This window comes from Cebidichthys violaceus, unplaced genomic scaffold (genome assembly GCF_023349555.1).
Source record: "Cebidichthys violaceus isolate CVI_PGR_0920_01 unplaced genomic scaffold, fCebVio1.0.p SCAF_3, whole genome shotgun sequence".
NCBI lineage: Eukaryota > Metazoa > Chordata > Actinopteri > Perciformes > Stichaeidae > Cebidichthys > Cebidichthys violaceus.
Window position 1 is genome coordinate 1,764,483 of NW_027176483.1, and position 20,475 is coordinate 1,784,957.

At 41.4% G+C, this 20,475-nt stretch overlaps 2 protein-coding genes across 2 annotated transcripts; both read right to left on the reverse strand.

The window, feature by feature from the left end:
• Window positions 1-575: 575 nt before the first annotated feature.
• On the reverse strand, window positions 576-7,272 carry LOC137881223 (E3 ubiquitin-protein ligase TRIM39-like). The gene is made up of 2 exons (XM_068723045.1): window positions 7,189-7,272; window positions 576-4,762 (listed from the first exon to the last, which is right to left on the reverse strand). The coding sequence occupies exon 2, from the start codon at window positions 4,751-4,753 to the stop codon at window positions 3,110-3,112; it is 1,644 nt and encodes a 547-aa protein (XP_068579146.1). The 5' UTR covers window positions 4,754-4,762; window positions 7,189-7,272; the 3' UTR covers window positions 576-3,109.
• A 2,255-nt stretch (window positions 7,273-9,527) lies between these two features.
• LOC137881547 (E3 ubiquitin-protein ligase TRIM21-like) lies at window positions 9,528-13,845 on the reverse strand. Its single transcript, XM_068723531.1, has 2 exons — window positions 13,767-13,845; window positions 9,528-11,365 (listed from the first exon to the last, which is right to left on the reverse strand). The coding sequence occupies exon 2, from the start codon at window positions 11,354-11,356 to the stop codon at window positions 10,052-10,054; it is 1,305 nt and encodes a 434-aa protein (XP_068579632.1). The 5' UTR covers window positions 11,357-11,365; window positions 13,767-13,845; the 3' UTR covers window positions 9,528-10,051.
• Between the last annotated feature and the right edge of the window lie 6,630 nt (window positions 13,846-20,475).

Sequence of the window (20,475 nt, forward strand, 5' to 3'; positions counted from 1 at the left end):
TAGATCAATGGGCTTCTCTGAGTCTCCCTTTTTAAAAGTAGTTAAAGTACAATACTTTTTAAATAAACGTCCTTTTAACTGAAAGTCACTGATTTTAGATTGAGCTCAAAAAAGTACAAAACAAAAGAAAAAGCTCATCAGTGACATTAGACAGAGTACTTGTATCTGTTAGACTCAGGTTTATTTCTGCTCATTCATGTAATCTGCTTCAGCATCAGACTGTAGTTATTTATTAAGAGCATTTCCTCAAATGAACACAGACTGCAGTTTGTTATGAACTCCAGTAGAGGGCGTCCTCAGATATCATTTATTCTCTACTAACTAGTAGCACTGGTTTAACTAGTAGCACTGGTTTAGTGTTCACATCAGCTGCTCTAACTCAACTCAAACCTTAAATACTATCTCAAAACTATCTCAGATGTGATGGGGTGTTGGAGCTTGTCAGCTCAAGTCAGTCTGAGAACAGCTGAAGGTGTTTTTAATCACATGATTTGGTGTCATTAGAAACACCATTAGCTGTTTTTTCAGGTGTGATATCAAACAAAAACCAAATAACTTAATCAGACACATTGTGACTTTATTTATCCTTTTTTATTCATAAAGAAAAAGAGAGAAAAGCAAATCACTTTTGTCTTATTCATAAACTGCTCTTCAGTAGTTTGTTCCAGTATGCAACACTTCTTATGAACAATGATCAGAAAATAAACAATAAAAAACAAATCTTTAAAGGGAAAATTTGTCTCTTTTTTTGTGGATGTCCAATCAGTGTTGATGGTAAATATCGTCAATTGATGCAATAAATTCCTCTCTGCATGGTATATTGACCGAGAAAGCGTATTTTTTCCAATACATATTCACTTGATATCTTCACCCCAAAACTCAAACTTTCCTCCGCTCCGATCACAAGAATCCCAACCCTAGCGGCAACCTCCGGTTCAGAAAAATGAAGCCAATGCGGAAGTGTCGTATACCTGCATTCTCTCTAGTGTCCACCAGGGGGCGACTCCTCTGGTTGTATAGAAGTCTAGTCTAAAATGACTCTACTTCTCTCTTGATTTATTCCCTCAGTAAACATTGTAAACATGAGTTTATGGTCTCAATCTCTAGTTTACAGTCTTCTTCAATACAGCATGATGTTCATTTAGTACATTATGCTCCATTTAGAGTCACACAGACCATAAAGCAGGGGATGCTTTAGGGGCGGGGCTGCACGGTGATTGACAGGTCTCTACCAATGCCAGAGCATTAAACGCCGTCTCTACCATGACGTCACTTCTCAAATGGTCACTACCGTTCACCAGTTGCAATAAACCAAGATGACGACAACCATAATCCAAGATGGAGACGGCCAAAATGCCAAACGAGAGGCTTCAAAACCTCAGTCCACAAACCAATGGGTGACGTCACGACGACTACATCCCCTTCTTGTATACAGTTTATGGTCCCAATGTACGCACACGCTACATTACTGGCTCTGCTTTCCTCCAAATGAGCTATGCTACTCCTACAACAACCAATTGGTGGTTGCTCTCCAGTGGTGAAATGTCAGGGCCTTCAAGGTATTCAGAGAAGGCCCTGGAATCCTCAGATAAAAAAATATAAAATGTATATGACGCCCACGGAGAGACTCGCTCACACTACAAAAAGTTGTACGATGACATTCTGGACAATATTTTAAATCAAGTGCAAAATCGGTTTAAAGATCACAAAATACTTTCATTCCTTTCACTTCTGGACCCCCAACAGTTCACCAGCTTTAAGACTACATTCCCTGAAACTGCCTTCTCAAGGCTTACAGCAGGCCACGAGCCACACTGACTTGCCACAGCTGAAAACCGAACTGTTTGTGATGTATTCTGTCGGATTTCAGGAAAAGAACCCATCTGACCTCCTCCTCTTTCTCCAACGTAGAGGACTCTGTGACAGCATGCATCAGCGATAAGCACTAACATGTGTAGTTTTAACGATCACTGCGTGGAGAGGAAAGTTTTCCGCCCTCAAACGGATACAAACATATGCGAGGAACACAACAGGACAATCCCGACTCTCTGCATTAGCTTCCACAGCTATTGAAAAGCAAGTTCTCTTGGATCTGAAAACCAGGGATAAGCTTTATGACCGGGTTATTGAAAAATCCATCCAAAAGGACAGGGGGATGGATTTTGTCTTCAAGTGAACGTTATCAGTGAGTAAAACTTTGATGTTTTTCTTGCTGGTTTTGCTTCAGTGTTGCATCTAGTTGAACTGGTTGCATTTTGTTTCCACACACTTCTTGAATGATTGTTGTTCATAAAGTGACTGGCACCGTGACGTCTGATAGGGCACACGCGTGTGTGCAGAACTACAACAACGTCATTTCCGAAGATGGAACAGTAAAATTATATTTTGCCTGAAGCAGAAAAGCAGCCAGGGACCGCCGTGTTTTTGGTGAATCATTTTTTTTTTATTTGTGGGGGGTATAAGGTCCCCCTCTGATGGGCAAGTTTCGCCACTGTTGCTCTCGTGCTCTCATAATCCCTGCTGCAGCCGTAGCCTCAGCCTCTCTCCGCAGCATTTCTTTGACCGTACACTTCGTCTCCAATAAATAGAGTTGAATATCTGAGTCAGCCAAAACACTGTAAAATGTATACTTGTCCATAAAATCCTCTGCACTCATATTTTTGGGTGCTGTTGTATCAGTTTGCAATACATGCAAAGAGAACCAGGATGTTCTGTTTTTGAGCATGAGCCCTGGCCACCCAGAGAAATCCAAACAAAACAGCTTGTAGTGTTTTTTTGAATCCAACTACGTCAAAGTCACATCAAATAATGCAGGAAGAAGAACACATTTTGCAGCTGCGAATTCAGATTTCTGGGTCAATATAGCAGCTCTGATGAATTCATTGTTTTACTACATTTACAATCAATACTAATTTGACAAAATTTTCACTGTAAGAAACTTTCAAATGCTTCTTATTTATGAGTAAAATGTTTGATGATTCAAAAGTCTTGAAGGTAGGTAGCCTTTCTTTGTTATTAGAACAATCTTCAATATCGTAATTCCATGTCTTGAAGTAGTAAATAATGTGAGACATCAAAGAAACTTTCCGTAGGAAATTAAGTGTTTGTTCTACTCAGTGTGATTGACAGGAGAGATGATCAGAGGGGCAGAGTTTTTACCACAACGGTTACTACTAGGACAAAAGAGTGGGTAGAGTTTCTCAGTGAACGAGCAGTCAGTAAAGGAGTAGATAAGAGCTGCAGCATCAACGTCATAGAAGGAGACCAGACCCTCCTCATAATCCACAAACACCCCCACCTTCTCAAGTTGAGACTTTGGATATACACGGTATGGAGGGTCTTCACAAGCTTTGTACTCATTCTCATTCCTCAAACATATTAACCAGTAGCCAATCTCAGGGCTTGGTGTGATGCTTCCCTTCCTGTTGATCGACTCTCTGGCCACTCCTAAATACCAGTCAGTTTTTCCTTTAACCTGAACCTCGTAGTAAAATCTTCCTGAAGAGAAACTCTGCTTTGCTAAAACATTAGGACCAGTATCAAATCTCTCTGGATTATCTGGGAAACTTTTCTTTACTTTACCATGTTTAACTTGTTTTCTGTCATCAGACAGAATGAGGTTGGGATGTGCTGTATCAGGATCAAGTGTCACATCCACTGCAGACTGCTGGACCCTCTTCAGCTCGACCTCAGCGAGCAGCTTCAGCATCTGTTCACTGATTGTCTCCTCCAGCTGATTCACAGCTCTCACCACAGTCCCCTCATGTAGTAGACTGACGTTGACTTCTGTCCAGTCCTTGGTGGGCGGAGCAGCTTTCAGGGACGTAAAGCTTTGTAGGAGGTGGAGGTGGTCTTCAGAGCGTGAGAGCTGCTCCACCTCAGTGCTTCTCTTCTTCAGCTCAGCAATTTCCTGTTCCAGCTCTTTGATGAAGCCTTCAGCCTGTTTCTCTGTCTTTCTCTGATTCTCTTTGATCGTGTCGATGAGCTCGGTCTGGCTTCTCTCAACAGACTCCTTCAGAGCGGTGAAGACTTGAACACCATCTGCTATCGCTCTGTCTGCATCCTCCTCACTGAGCTCCACTGAGTGTTTGATCTCCTGAATTTTCAGTTCTCTCTTCTGGATCATCTGCTGAACTTCAGCCTCAGTCTTCACCAGCTCGGCCTTCTTTCCTTCATATTCTTCTTCCAGAGGAACAACATCATGGTTCTTGTGCTCTGAAATAGTGCAGAGCATGCAGACACACATCTGGTCGGTCTTACAGAACAGCTCCAGCAGTTTATCGTGCTTCGTACACATCCTGCCTTTCAGGTTCACCACAGGGTCGATCAGCTGATGTTTTTTCAGACCTGACGTTGTCAGATGAGGCTCCAGGTGAGTCTCACAGTAGGAGACCAGACACACCAGGCAGGACTTCAGGGCCTTCAGTTTGGTTCCAGTGCAAACGTCACAAGGAACTTCTCCTGGTTTGGCAGCTTGTTGCTCTGAGCTGCTGCTGCTGGCTTTCTGTTGAGCTGACTGTCTGAACTGAGCAGCCATCTCAGAGATGAAGGTATTGACCAGCAGCTCAGGTCTGGTCTTAAAAGCTTTGTTACAGTTGGGACACTGAGACTGGACATTAACGTTCCAGTGTTGAGTGATGCAGGTTTTACAGAAGTTGTGTCCACATGGTATGGCGACTGGATCAGTGAACACATCCAGACAGATGGAGCACAGAAACTGATCTTCAGTCAGCATACAGCTGGCAGCAGACATATCTACACACTGAAGACATTAAGTGTAGAAAAATAAATCTGTTATTACATAGTTTTTGAGTAATACAATTAAACTATAATTAGTCCTAAATGCTTTTGTCATATTGGACGTAATTGAGGGGCAACTTTACTAAGATAATGTCAGAAAGCAAATATGTGCTATGGTTGTGAATGAGTTTTTGTATGCAGCTTCTAATTTACAGCTCATTATGCAGACAGGTTCTGGACTATGCTGTGATTGAAGTAGAGTTCAGATGTTGAGTTCAGTGGAGGTATTTCTATGAGATCATCAAATTCAGAAAGTGAGTGATAACATGGTGACCTTTATTCCAAAACATTTAGTTTGGCTTCTGGGAAATAAATAAAACATGAAATGTAATTATTAACGCATGATCCACCATAACTCACTGAGACTTAGAGGTGGGGCCTGTACCATGAAGACAGTTCAACATACTCAGGGTATCTTTTGGTTATTTGGCTTTACTAATCCTAACAACCACGGTCCAGCTAAGAGGTCCTATGAAGCTCGTTATCAACTCGGTAAATCAACCCAGGGTTCCTCAATCTGGCTGTGAGCACGTTCACGTAAAGGGGCGGGGTTTGTAGTATATGACCAATCAAAAACATGGACAAGTCTGCTGTCAGCTGAGTGACACATTTTTCAAACTAAAATCAAACTATATTATTACACAAATACGAAGAAGTTAGACTCATAATCAGGCTGAAAGTAACAGTTTAAACTGTCAAATGCAGAAAGGACAGCTGATAATAAAGCAATGACTGTGTGAAAATCTATATTAACAGATTTATAATATCACTGCTTCATGTAGAGCACGAGTAGATCTTACTATAATGTGTGTATTCTGTTAAATATTTGTGTGGATTGGATGTATTATTATGCTGTGTATGATATTATTTTAGCCTTATTTTTTCAGCCGCAACCCCAGTGGTGTGAAGCAGACTTGGGGGAAAATAAATATAAAAACACAATTCAAAATGGTAAGAAGGTTTCCTTCCATAATTTATAATCCACAACATACATAAAAGTAACCAGAGCAAAGTAACACAAGGCAATGCATCCAGTCTGTGTGAGTGTAAGACAAAACTCTGACATGTCACACTGCAGCACACGGCTCAGAAAACGAACACACATACATGAATTATGATATTAATATATTAATATTCTATTTGCTCTTAAATCGTTTTCCTATAGCCGGGGTTTTAGCTGAAAGAATGAGACTAAAATATTGTTAAACACGCCACAAGAATGCATCCAATCAACACATTAATTTAACACATGTAGTTATAGTCAGATCTATTGTGCTCTATGTATCAGAGATATTATGAATCTCTTAGTTTACACATTCACACAGTCAGAGATTCATTTCCAGCTGTCTTTCCTGCATTTGTCAACATAAACTGTTGCTTCTATCCTGGTTTATGACTTCAACTTCTTCATATTTGTGTAATATTATTTAACGATCAATGAACCCAGCTTTGATTGGTCAGTAGGCGGAGCTGTTAGACGAGGTGATCTCTTAGATCCTGATGGGCAGGTTGGCACATTGTGTGGCAGTCTTTGCCATCAGTGTATTGATGTGCGTGTGAATGGGTGAATGTTGACATGTAGCGTACAGAACTTTTAATGGTCTGAAGCTCAACAGAAATGCAAAGTCCATTCACCATTAAAGTAACGTTTCTCTCCACAACCCTCACGACCACGATGGACGTCAGTTAAACATTGAACCTGAGTGGAACTTCTGTCTGAGTAGAGATCAGATTATGAGATAATACTGGATGATAAAACACAGTTCAATATGATAATAGTAATAATATTAACACTGTACTGCCTTGCAAAGGGTGACAGCAGTAACTATGGAAACAATTAAGTTGATAAAAAAGGGTTTAAAGTTCAAGACTACTTATCAAAGTGTGTAACAGATATCAAAGTTATAAAACGTCTATTTTATTCCTTTACAGGCAATACAATAAGTTGTCACATGACGTTAGACGCTGTACTCTGTGTTTGGAGAGTTCAAAGGTCATCTAGCTTTAACCGTCACCTGATATTACTTTTTATTCTTTGTCATCGTTGGCTTTAGCTGCTGCCTTATATCTGTATGTGGTGTAACAAACTGAACGTTCACTGACAGGAAAGAAAGTCGTCAGAAATAGTCTGTGAATGAAGTGAAGCTGAAACTAGCTGTGACTGCATTCTGACAAACCTGAAGAGTTCAGTCACTGTGGTGATATTTATACCTCTGTGTTGTAGTTCAGACAAAACCTACATTTTGGATTTTTACTAAAAATGACACATTTCTATGACATCATATGATTTATATAATAAAACAAGTGTTAAAATGTCAGATTTTTGTTTTAACTGCATTTTGACAAACATTGAATCAGTACATTTGGTCTGTAGAACAGTGAACTCACCAGAGTTTGTGTTGTTGAGAAGAAGCTGCTGGATTCATTTGAATGTTTCTTTAGAGAGAAACAGAGAGACTTGTCTCGACTGCAGCTCTGCTGTCACTCAGACTAACTTTACTTTAATTTCAGGAAATGTGACGTTGCATCTCTCCTCTTTCAGAGTTGCTCCTCCTCTCAGTGAAGCTCTGTGAATGAGGTTTTATGACATCTGTGGAAACACCTTGACATTCAAACAAGATGAGTTTCTACTTTTTCTTTATTTTATTTTTTTCCTTTTTTGTGTTTAAAATGTTAAATCTAAAATACTGTATGTTTGTTTTACGTGTTTTAGCTGTTTGTGTGTATCTCGTTGTGTTTAAATAAAGGTTTAATAAGATAATATATTTTCCTAAACCTAAAGTAGTTTTGTTCTTAAACTTGACTGAGTTGTTTCCTGTGAAGACAGAAGTTTATTTTGAAAAGACTGCATGTGTAGTGTAACCAGTGTGTTGGTTTATTTTGTATGTCCCTTCGTAACACAGAGTGTTGATGGTGAATAGCTGCACTGAGAGAGAGGGGGAGAGGAGACATAATCATAATGTTTGACACACATATACAGAGGTTATTAATTGACAGGCTCGTGTGTGTGCGTGCGACAGACAGGCAGACAATGCCTTTGACCGAATATCTCCAAGTCATTTGTGTGTGTAGAGAGTGTGTGTAACTGGTTGTCATGGTGAGGACGCACCTGGTGTTACAGGCAGACTGATTAAGAAACGTTACAGTAAACAGTGATTTTGAACAAAACTCCTGTCTCTTTTTAACAAAAAGCAAGAGTCTGAGTGCCAAAATGTGGTATCATGAGAAAGATAAGACTCTGCCGAACGCCTAGATGTGTTTTTTATGTTTGTGTTTTTAAAAATGTGAGCTCCAGAGCAATATACAAAACTGGTACCGTCTGCTTTCCTTGAGAAATTAGTGGTCTGATTTAACATGGAGTCTAATGGAGCAGTTGGTTGGAGTTCATGTCGCTCTGCGGCTCTTTGAGCCAAATGTGTAAGTCTGTTGGATTCCAATGACATCTGTGTGCGACAAGGACAACATGTCCAAGCTTTTTGGCCAAAAATGGTGTATAAAGAGTAAACATTGTGGGACTCGGCGCAATTCGTTTGGAAAAATCACAGAATATTTTCCTGCTCTGCTCCACTCTGACAGTTATGCCCTCACTCTAGAGCTGAACATTCCGTGCAATACACACCCATTATAAAATCTGAAACGGACCCAAAATGTTCCTGAAACTTGATCTGTGACTTAATGAAAACTGTGCTAGCTATCAAAATGTCCATTTGGCTGAATAAAGTGCATCATTTTGTCTACTTTTTCAACTTTGAATCATTTTTCTACATTAATGTATAGCTGGTCAATAAAGTGGCATGACGTAGAAATACACAAATAAATTACCTCAAAATGTTCCATAATTACAGAACTTGATTAAATGTGAAATAAAAATGTCACACCTGTATGTCAAGCTGGGTTTTTGTCCTGTCTCCACGTTTGTTTTGTGACTTCCTGTTTTATTTTGGAAATTAACTCTCCTCTTGTTTCAGGTTCCTTGCCCTTCCACATGTGTCACCAGTCTGATTGTCTTCCCTGATTCCTGATTGTGTCCACCTGTTCCCCCACTTCCCTCATGTGTACTTATAGTCTGCGTCTCCCCTTGTCCTGTGCCAGTGTGTCATGTCCTTTCGTCTTGCACACCCGCCTTATGCTATTATCACTCCAAGTCATAGTTTTGTCTGTCCCATTCTTGTTTCTTGTTTCTTGTTTCTTGTTTCCTCGGTAAGAGAGATTTTGTTTTGCATTTTGCCATTTCGACCATTCAGCTCTTCGAGTTAAATCAGAGCCTTTTTTATTTGTAGTTTAATACCTTCCTCGAGAAGTGATTTTTGGTTTGGCTTTTGCCGTTTTGACTTTGCAGCTCCTTGAGTTAAATCAGAGCATTTTTAGTTCTACTTTGTTATTTTCTTCTTTCCTCGCCAGAGCGTTTTTAGTTCTTCTTTGTTATTTTCTTCTTTGTTATTTTCTTCTTTCCTCACTAAGAGCGTTTTTTGTTTCCAGGGATTTCCCTGTGCATTTTTTGTTGGAAATAAAAAGATTGTCAGCTGAAACTCTACTCTGCGTCCGAGTCCTCATCAAGAGCTTCCTCCGTGACAAAAAAGACAAATCAGTTCAAACGTTCTTTGTTTTTATTGTGTTGAGGATCAGCAGAGAGGAGGACTGTATGAAATACAAATAACACAAAACACAACTTCTCTTCTCTGGTCACAGAAGCTGAATGTTTCATGATCACATTTTGTTGATTCATTTTCTACAAATATTAATCAATCATTCATCTTTTATTGACCCCTAAAAACATACCAGACAGAGATCTCTTGATTTTTCTGTTGATTTGAAAATGATAAAAAACTTAAACCCTTAAACACCTTTTTTAAACTTAAAAATAAATGGAACATGACTTTATCCAATAATTTGTGCCATCAATCATAATGTATTATATTTACAATATTTGGATATTACAATTTTTTATTTGGCACCCAGATATTTAAGTAATGTTCAAATGCTTCTTATTCCTGAGTACATTGTTTTTGATGACTCAGCAGTCTTGAAGGCAGGTTATGCAGTTATTAGAATGAATTAGACTACATTAGATCATATCAATCAGTGGATTAATGTCTGTGTGTTGGAGAAGTAGAACAACATTTACAGACAAATATAAAAACCCATTGATCAGAATGTGAAGAATCAATAATGTTTACACCATAAATCACCAATAATATAGATTTGTTACATTAAATGAAAGAGTTTCTCTGTAGAAGATCAAGTGTTTGTTCTACTCAATGTGATTGACAGGAGAGATGATCAGAGGAGCAGAGTTTTTACCACCAGCATTATTACATGGACTAAAGAATGGGTAGAGCTTCTCATTGAAGCAGCAGCCAGTAAAGGAGTAGATAAGAGCTGCAGCATCAACGTCATAGAAGGAGACCAGACCCTCCTCATAATCCACAAACACCCCCACCTTCTGAGGCCAAAACTTCAGAGAGAGAAGGAGTAACGAGTCAGCACAAGCTATGTACTCAATCTCATTCCTCAAACATATCGTCCAGTAACCATTCTGAGGAGACAGTGGGATGAGTCCCTTCCTGTTGATCGACTCTCTGATCACTCCTAAATCCCAGTCAGTCTTCCCTTTAACCTGAACCTCGTAGTAAAATCTTCCTGAAGAGAAACTCTGCTTTGATAAGACATTAGCACAAGAATCAAATCTCTTTGGATTGTTTGGGAGATTCTTCTTCAAATCACCATGTTTAACTTGTTTTCCATCATCAGACAGGATGAGTTTGGGATATGCTGTATCAGGATCAAGTGTCACATCCACTGCAGACTGCTGGACCCTCTTCAGCTCGACCTCAGTAAGCAGCTTCTTCATCTGTTTACTGAGCGTCTCCTCCAGCTGATTCAAAGCTCTCACCACAGTCCCCGTATATGAAGGTGGACTGACTCTGACTCTTGTCCAGTTCTTGGTGGGTGGAGCAGTGTTCAGGGTCCTGAAGCACTGGAGGTGGAGTTGGTCTTCAGAGCGTGAGAGCTGCTCCACCTCAGTGCTTCTCTTCTTCAGCTCAGAGATTTCCTGTTCCAGCTCTTTGATGAAGCCTTCAGCCTGTTTCTCTGTCTTTCTCTGCTTCTCTTTGATCGTGTCGATGAGCTCGTTTAGTTTACTCTCAACAGACTTCATCAGAGCGGTGAAGACCTGAACACCATCTGCTATCTCTCTGTCTGCATCTTCCTCACTGAGCTCCACTGAGTGTCTGATCTCTTGAATTTTGTGCTTTCTCTTCTGGATCATATGCTGAATTTCAGACTCAGTCTTCCCCAGCTTGGATTTCTGTTGAGCTGACTGTCTGAACTGATCAGCCATCCCAGAGATGAAGGTATTGACCCGCAGCTTAGGTCTGGTGTTAAACACGTCTTTACAGTTTGGACACTGATAGGGGACATTAACGTTCCAGTGTTGAGTGATGCAGGTTTTACAGAAGTTGTGTCCACATGGTGTGCTGACTGGATCAGTGAACACATCCAGACAGATGGAGCACAGAAACTGATCTTCAGTCAGCAGACAGTTGGCAGCAGACATATCTACACTCTGAGGACAAGAGTGAGAAATAAAACTTTTATTAATTTGATAACTAACAGTAAAACTTTTAAGTAAAAGTCCTGCATTCAAATGGAGTGAACAGTGAAAGAGAGGCTTCATCAGCACAATGTACTTAAATGTACTTAACTTCAGTTCAAGGTGGAGATTTAAATTCTAATCAGATGTTGGATAGTTTAATGAATATTAATGCTTCATAGTTTAATTGTTATATTTTTTGAGTCAAATCTGAATCTGTAATGTAACAGTAACATTTTTTAAGTCAAATCTGAATCTGTAATGTAACAGTAACATTTCCAGGTAAATGTCGTACTACTACTCATCCGTCTGAAGTAGAAGTACACAGTAGTAGTAGTAGTAGTATGCGGTTGAGTTGCATATCTTCTAAATGTTTACACCTGGTCTGAGCACCTGTCTGGGATGATGTCATGACAACAGGAAGGTTGACTCTTAGCTGCTTGTTAGTTATTCTAATAATAGTATAAACTAAATACATAAGTAAAACAATGATAAACCAATCTGATGTCTTCAGCATTGCAGTGAAAACATCCCAACACATCTGGTTCTTATTTATATCATTTAAATAAGAAAAATAATTTCAACTCCCCAAAACACAAAGTGATCCCTCCATTACTGTCACATCACACATTAAATATTATAATAATAATACTGCTACTCTGCTGCTTATATTGTAATTAGAGTCAAAACTATTTGTCAAAGTAGGTTAAACATTTTTAACCCTAACCCTATTTTTAGGCCTCTGCTCGAAAATTGCATACTTATACTAAAAATAGTATATCTCTGCAACCACATGGTCTATTTTAATATTTTGTTGTTGTATTAAAGGGAACACTTGTGAGCTTTGTTCACATCTGTAAATATCAGTATATATGTTACTGGTTAAGAGTAAATGAAGATGGCACATAGCACAAATTAAAAATGTTCAGGTTCGCCTAAAAAACAAAAGCACTTTCAGGATGATTATTTCTTTGTAATGATGCAGCTGCAGGTTTAAACCTCTTCCGAATCATATCACAATATGTGAACAGTCTCTCTGCAAAGTTTGTCTTTGATAAAGTGAAGAACAACAAAATTAGAGAGGTTTTAGTACAGAGAGTTCAGACGAGGTCTCCAAAATGGTCATTTTGGCACGTGTGCCATTTTAATTTTCTCATGTACCAAACTATATATTTCACTTGTATAGCACTAATGGTGTTCAATTCATCCAAATACAGCAGTTTGGGCTTTATTTGAAGGCCAGAAACCTCTCTGAGCCCTCTCTGTGTCTCTCTGTTCACTCGATTTTTTCAGATTCTAGCCCTTCCCCCACATTTCAGCCCCATCTCAGCTACCCATTGGTCGATTTCATTGATTGACACCTCTTTCGACGCGTTAGAGCCAATAGAATTGAGCTATACACACGTTGAAATGAATGACAGCACCGGGACGCCCGGAATCATTTAAATGTAACACAGGACGTAGCTGTAACGTTTCCGGTGAAAAAATTACAGACAAAATGATTTCATCACGAATGCTTTGTTCTAGCTGGATTTGATGCACATGTCCAGAATCCGTGGACTGTCTGCTTTCTTTTGAGATATCGTGTGAGCCTCTGAGCCGAGGTGGTGAACTGAAGTCAGATTGTAGGAATTAAATGTGATGTGATGACGCCTCTCACACATTTAATGTCACTTCATATCACGTGTTACTTTGCACGTCTGAATCCTCTTTATCATGAACTCTCAAAGCAGCAGTATTATTTGTGCTGATGAGTCACAACTACTACAATGCTTGGTGTTCAGTGTGTGGTTGAATGTGGGCGTGTTGAGGCTGAACCATGAGGCTGATCAGGTTTTACAAGTCAGATTGTTTTTATTAAAGTGGCCGTGCACCACTTCCTTCTTTTGTGCACACGTACACTTTAAGTATGGATCCTACACACTTCATAAATGAGACATATTATTACACTATATACATCATTTCTCTCCACAACCCCCACGGTCACCAGGTGGACCTCAGCTAGACATTTGTCCAGTGGAACTTCCTGTCCGAGTAGTTCTGAGGTTTGATGTCACATCAGATATGATCAGCTGAACTGCGTCACAAAGACAGACAGCAGGAACTACACAAACAGTGACATTGAGAAAAAAAGGCTTTGAACTTTAAGGATATTTACCAGATTGTGTCACAGCTTGTTGTAACACGTCAAACTTCTGTCTTTACAGGTCATTAAAGTCAAGAGATAAAATCAGATACGCAACATTTAAGCTACACTAGTTAGCTTCTAGCAGGCCTAGTTTATCTGATGTTACTTATGTTTCTTGGCTACAGTTTTGGTTTCTCTCTTGAACTACATGTTGACTACATTTGGTCTGTAGAACAGTGAACTCACCAGAGTTTGTGTTGTTGAGAAGAAGCTGCTGGATTCAGTTGAATGTTTCTTTACAGAGAAACAGAGAGACTTGTCTCGACTGCAGCTCTGCTGTCACTCAGAATAACTTTACCTTCACTTCAGGTAAAGTGACTCAGCAGATCTCCTCCTTCAGAGTAGCTCCTCCTCTCAGTGAAGCTCTGTGATTGACGTCTTGTGACATCTGTGGAAACATCTTGACATTCAAACAAGATGAGTTTCTCCCTATTTTATAATTCTTTTGTCCTCTTTTTTTGGTATTTTAAATGTTAAATCTGAAATACTGTATGTTTGTTTTATGTGTTTTAAGTGTTTGTGTGTCTCTAAAATTTTAATAAGATAATAATATATTTTCCTAAACCTAACTCAGTAGTTTTGTTGCTTAAACCTAACTGAGTTGTTTCCTGTGAGGACAGAAGTTTATTTTGAAACGATGTGTATTGGAACCAGTGTGTTGGTTTATTTTGTATGTCCTTTAGTAACACCGAGTGGCGATGGTGAAACCTGCAATAGTAAATATTCAGAGTAACAGGAAGTGATGTTCAAGAAGTTCCCTGTCCACATGGACTCTAGAGAGAGCATCTCACTCAGCGCACAATCCTAAAGAAGGATCTGTGTTGATACAAGAGAAATGTAAACCTTGTCTTTCTTTTACTGTTTTTGAAATAATTGCTATAATTATTTGTCTGAAACATGCAGGATGATTGCAGCAGCATGTCAGAGCCGTTTGACCTTTTTTTGTCTTCATGTTTGTCCCTGGTTTTCTTCAGCACGATCCCAGAAGAGCGTTTTCATAATAAGCTTGTTTGGGCCCCTTTGAGACCCGCTGACAGTCGAATTCAATTAAAACATGATGCCAACATCCCGGCAAACACTCCCTACTACTCTCAGAGAAACTCCGGCTTTCAAAGTCAATTGTGTCCGATGTGAAGAGCCGGCCTTCATGTCCCCGTCTGGAGCCTTTTCACGTGCTAAAATAAGAGTTTCTCCCTCTTTTCCCCGAGTCGACATGAGCAAAGTGAGCGGCGTGAAAGGCCCAGAGAGAGCTTCCATTCGACCAGCGGCAGCCTCAGGTCTTGTGTCTGTGTGACACCATGGGCCGCTACAAAAGCTCGTTCTTTCTCCTACTGCAGAATAAAACTGAGAGGAAAGAAAGGAGTCGGTGCATGATGGGAAGGAGAGGGGGGATTTTAGAGGGAAAAAAAGGGGGTCTGGCTTTAGAAACTGGCCCGGCGCAGATGTACAGGGCTGGAGGATTAGGCTGCGGGTGTTGGTGACGTTCACCCGGCTCCGCTCTCCCTCCGTCGTGGCCTTTTGTAAGCTGCCGGCCCGGCGTGCCAACAGGGCTCAATGTGCACCCCGACAATGGTAGCGAAACCCCCCCCCCCCCCCCCACCCAAAAAGACTCCACCAACCTCCGGCTCCCAACTCACCCCCTGTAACTCCTCACACAGAGGATGTGATAGGGGAGCTAATGTCACCCCGTCTGACCAGCAACAGTGTGACTGTGCTGATGGATCCATAACGTTGTGAGAACAACAATCCGGTTGTTTTTTTACTTGTTTACCGCAACAAGTTCGCTACGACTTCTTTCTCGAATGAAAAAAGGTGTTATCAGCCGATTTGAACCGGCTTCACCAGTTGTTCACGTTGTTGTTTCGCGTTCAGGAAGTTGAGGAACATCTTAGGTTTGGGCAACGGAACTACTTGGTTAAGTTTAAATAAGTATGTCTGCTAAAATAATTCAGTTTTGGTTTCACAAACCGGACTTCCTCCTCTGCGCCCGTCATAATAACTACGTCCACTAGAGGTCGACGTCTTCAAAAACATCAGAAAACTTAATGGGGTTTTGCTCCACCTTAAGTTAGCAATACCAGTTGATAACAACTCATTACGATGGTATTTTGAGCATACAAACACAGTAACGACATGTTCAGAGATAGAAGTTGGACAGAACTGTATGTACGACTGAATGAATGAGACACAAGTAAGACAAAAGTGCTAACAAAAAGCATATTACTGAAGCTTTTTTACTGTTGATGCATGGAGCAGCCATCTTGGATTTTAAGGTTGGGGTTGATCAACCCTTCGGTTCTGTTGAGTGCAGCCAATGCGGAAGTGTCTTAAAACTTGCATTCTCTCTAATGTCCATCAGGGGGCGACTCCTCTGGTTGTATAGAAGTCTATGAGAAAATGACTCTACTTAGGGCGGGGCTTCCTTGTGATTGACAGGTCTCTCTACCAGAGACGTATATACAGCGTCTCTGCGTCACTCCTCCTCAGTCCAAATATGGTCACTTCCTGTTCACTGGTTGCAAAAAGCGAAGATGGCGAACTCAAGGCTTCAAAACATCGGTCCACAAACCAATAAGTGACGTCATGTTTGACTACGTCCACTTCTTACATAGAGTCTGGTCAGATAAATGGTCAGAAATCGACTTTAGGTGGCGTTTCAGTTAAAAAATGTTCCTCTGGAAACTGGAAAATTCGGACTTCCCAGGTCAAACGGAACGTAGAATTAGTGAATCAAATAACGGATCTAAATGCTCTAATGGGATCCTGGACACCAGGACAGAATAGGCAAATAAAATTGTGTCTAAAAGCTACAAATTCACTAGTTTGACTTTCCTGTAACTTTAAGACAATAGTTATTGTTAGATATTGGATCAATTGTCATAAACGTTCAGACATTCATGGGTCTCAGACAATGTTCCCTCCTGACTTTTCCTCCAGGGCCACCACGAGGTTTCTACTGCCGTGAAATGTGGTTCAGACTCCCCCCCCTCAGGATGACTCGTAATAACGTTTTGGTGATCCTCTGACTTTTCATCACTGCTGCTCGCATGGCTGTCGACCTGTTTCTCCCTAATCGTCTCCTCTCTCACTTTTACGCGGATCTGTTTCATTTTGTTGCCGGTATATATATCACTTCCTGATCCCTCACACATCATCCTAATTCATCACCCAGCGCTGAAAGAGAAAGGAGGGAGAAAGGAGAGGGACAAGCACATATTCTCAGAGTGCATTGTGGAGAGGAATGCCATTGAATTTGGGTGTTTTTTTTGGGGTGTTTTTTTTTTTTTTTTTTCACGCGCCAGCCTCTTTTGTGTGCAGGCTAAGGAAGTCCATTGTGCGGGCAGACACCCTGAGAAAAGAGGCGAGCTTGGAGCCGTTGTCTGCCGGTGCTTCTGCAGCGCTCGGGGCCCTAAAAAGACCTGAATGAAGCTCTGCCATCGGAAGCAGCCGGCCCGAACCGAGAGACAATGCCACTGGGCAACTTTGAACACCGGCAACAATTAAAAATGCAGCTTCACTATATTAATTATGCATTCGTGCTTTTGTCTTGGTTTCTTCTTTTTCTCGGGAGGGGGAGAATGGGGGAGCTGTGAGGTTTAAGACTCAACAGGTCTGAGGCAGAGTGAGAGATTACAGTGAATAAGACAAACATGCAAATGCTGCCGGTGGAAATTCATTGAGGGCGAAATGTGTGTGCGGTTGGATGCAAGATTCAGGGGATTACGAAGCCTAACAGGAACTTGTGCCATGAAAAAAACCCTGGTATTTACCTAATAAAACCAAACTTTGCTTCAGTGAGAAGACAATAAAACGGCGCTGAATAAAAAAAAAGAAGCAGATCAAGAGAGGTCGGCGAAGCCCTTTCGGTTTCATCTCGCAGAGCATGTTGCTAGGAAACTCGGAGTTAGAGCTCGGAGTTGCACTTTGCGCACTCTTTTTCTTTAAGGCCTTTCTCCTCTCTCTCTCTCTCTCCTCCCTTTCGCTCGCAGGCAGGACACACATAAAGCAGCTTTCTCAAGGCATTGAGGTGAAGTTCTGCTGGCTGGCGGCTCCGTCAGGTGGCTCTGTTGTGCTCGGAGTCGCCAGCGAACGGCTCCTTTATAACCAGTGGGAAGGTTTATTCAGAAAAAGCCAACACTGGTTTGAAAAATCGCTCTGTTTGTGTGTGTGTGTGTGTGTGTGTGTGTGTGTGTGTGTGTGTGTGTGTGTGTGTGTGTGTATGTGTGTGGGTGTGTGTGTGTGTGTGTGGGTCTCGTTTACAACCGAATCTGTCACACTGAAGACAGAAGAACGTGGAACCACTGTCTCCCACTGCTGGTCAAGAGACAAACTTTCTGGTTATTGATGTTTTTTGGAGACATTTATCAAGTAATTAATAATGCAATCCCGACTAAACCATCTCTAATTGACGAGGTTAGAGAGGTCGTCTCTTTGCAGGGACACTAACACAGAAGTTTAGAATTTCTTTTTCAATGTTGAAGTACATTAAGCTGCAGTTCCTCTGGATGTCCACCAGATCCTGCTCCGATAAAAATCTGGCTGTATTGAAGTGAACGGGAGAACCCTCAACTAGTCGCTACAAATACAGAGTGAATACTTGGTGTTGGTTCATTGTGGAGACACTTTACCAACGTCAGGCAGCCAATCACAGTGCAACGATTTCTGCCCAGAGTTTGGGAATTGACCCTAAATCATCAGAAGTCAACTTTACCTTCATTACACCCCAAACCTGCACCTGCGTGACATCATCGAATTCCAAATTATCCGCGTACAACGGTTCGTGTGATAGCTTACAAAAACGTTCAAGTTAAAACCGCAATAATTAATACGGTCCTTTCAAAATAAACGTCTTGTGTTGTGTACGGTCACAAGAAACAACTCATTCAGGTTTAGGCAAAACTATTTAGTTTAAATAAATACTCATCTGTGTTTATTATCTACGCCAACCGTTAGGTTACTACGAGCACCAGTTAACACGGTCACTCGTTGAACTGAAACACCCGTCTGAATACCGTAGAACTTGAGTCCGCTGTTGGAATTCTGACACCCGACCACGAAAAACAAGCAGACATCTTGATGCCGGAAACGTTTCGATCCTGCTGACTCGTCTGGATGGCCGGGAGCAGGAAGCCATGCACACATTTGTGCTGACATCAGCTCTAGCAGGTTCCTTGCTTCACCTTTCTCCAGGTAAACGTCAGGCGACAAGCCGCTGCCGGTTTCTCTTCCTCCAGGACACAAACGGATTCGGCACATTCGCGACGGCGTATCGGCAGGAGGTCGGAGGTCACGCGTTGTTGGCGGCGTGTAACTCACCGCGTGTTTCCAATGCAAGAATGCAAAGCTCGTTAGTGCAGCAGGAGGAGAGTCGAACGCGCAGGAGTGTCTCAACGCATTCCTGCCTCTTTATGAAGGTGATCTGTGACCTCGACTGTCTCGAAATAGAACGTTTTTCCATTGTGTGTGTGTGTGTGTGTGTGTGTGTGTGTGTGTGTGTGTGTGGCGGGGCTAATACAGAGCATATCGGACCTCTTCTCTCCTAAAAAGGACCTTGTTGTCAGTTGAGAGACCACTTAGTGCTCTCATGCTCTCGTCAGCGTTCAGATAAAAGCGGATTGGGACCTGCTGCTTCCTGAAGCCTCCTCCACTGGAGAGGCCGGAGAGGAGCGTTTTTTTTTTTTTTTCCGCCGCTGGTATGCAGAGAGCGGCCCGGACGCACAAAGACGCCGGTAATAACAGTTAATCTTCGCAGAGGTTCAATGGCTGCCAACCAGCGCAACCAACCGGCCCGCGATTCAGAGCCGCCGCGACAATGGCGGACGGGACATCAAAGTCGGGAGGGAGCCGGTTCCCATCACCTAAATCAACACGGGCCTCTGCAGAGAGTAAACACGCAGAGCTCACAGAGGGAGTCGCATTTCATACGGACGCTTGTTTAGACTCCTAAATATGCCAAAGCGGACATTTCCACCTCAATTAAACATCCAATTACTGAGGTGTTTACATGGAAAGGATGTTTCTGGAATGAAGGCGTGTTGCTCAGTATTCCTGCAGTCGGCTCCACCTGTGCTTCAGGTTTCTAGTGTTTGTGTTCCTGCAGGTTTGACATCAAGGCAGACGTCTGGCGCTGTTCTTTTGTTGTTGTCTATAAAATCCCAGGAAAAGAGCAAAACCGTCAGTGTTAGTTGACTGACTTCCTGTCTGTGGCTCTCAGCTCCAAGTCCATTGGTTCCTACTGACGACGTGAATATTTAAAAACCACACAAATATTTACATTAAAGTTTCAACTTTATTTGTCATTTAAATTTGAAGAAATATACTCTTAAGATAAATGTAATAAATAATAATGAAACTTAACTTGCAAAACAGTTAAACAATCTACCAGTGCCCCGTTACAAATATATAATGAAATACATAAATAAAAAAATAAATAAAAATGTAAAAAAAGAACAAATAAACACATTCACAAAAAAAATAAAAATAAATAAAAATCGACTCTGTTATGAACTTGACCCGTGTGATCGATGGATCAGACAGAAGCACCATGTGGGTTCAATGAGGATCCCCAGAGGACTCTGAACCTGACTGCTACCAGCTCCAGAGCCGACCTCTGACCCCTCTGTCAGCGGGGGGGGGGGGGGGGGGGGGGGGTATATACAAGTGAGTGTGGTAGTGGGGGGGGGTTAATGACACCCAGTCTGTTCAGTATGACATGACCTCATTACCTCAATCCATGTATTGATAGAGGGGGGGGGGGGGGATTATCCTCTGCATATCCATCTCCACTGCTGCTGTTAAAGGTTCAGTTCACCCAAATCACACAACACTGTGTTCACCTCTTCAGTGGAACGCAGCTCCAGTGAAGACATGAAGTCCCTCCTCCGAACCACATGAA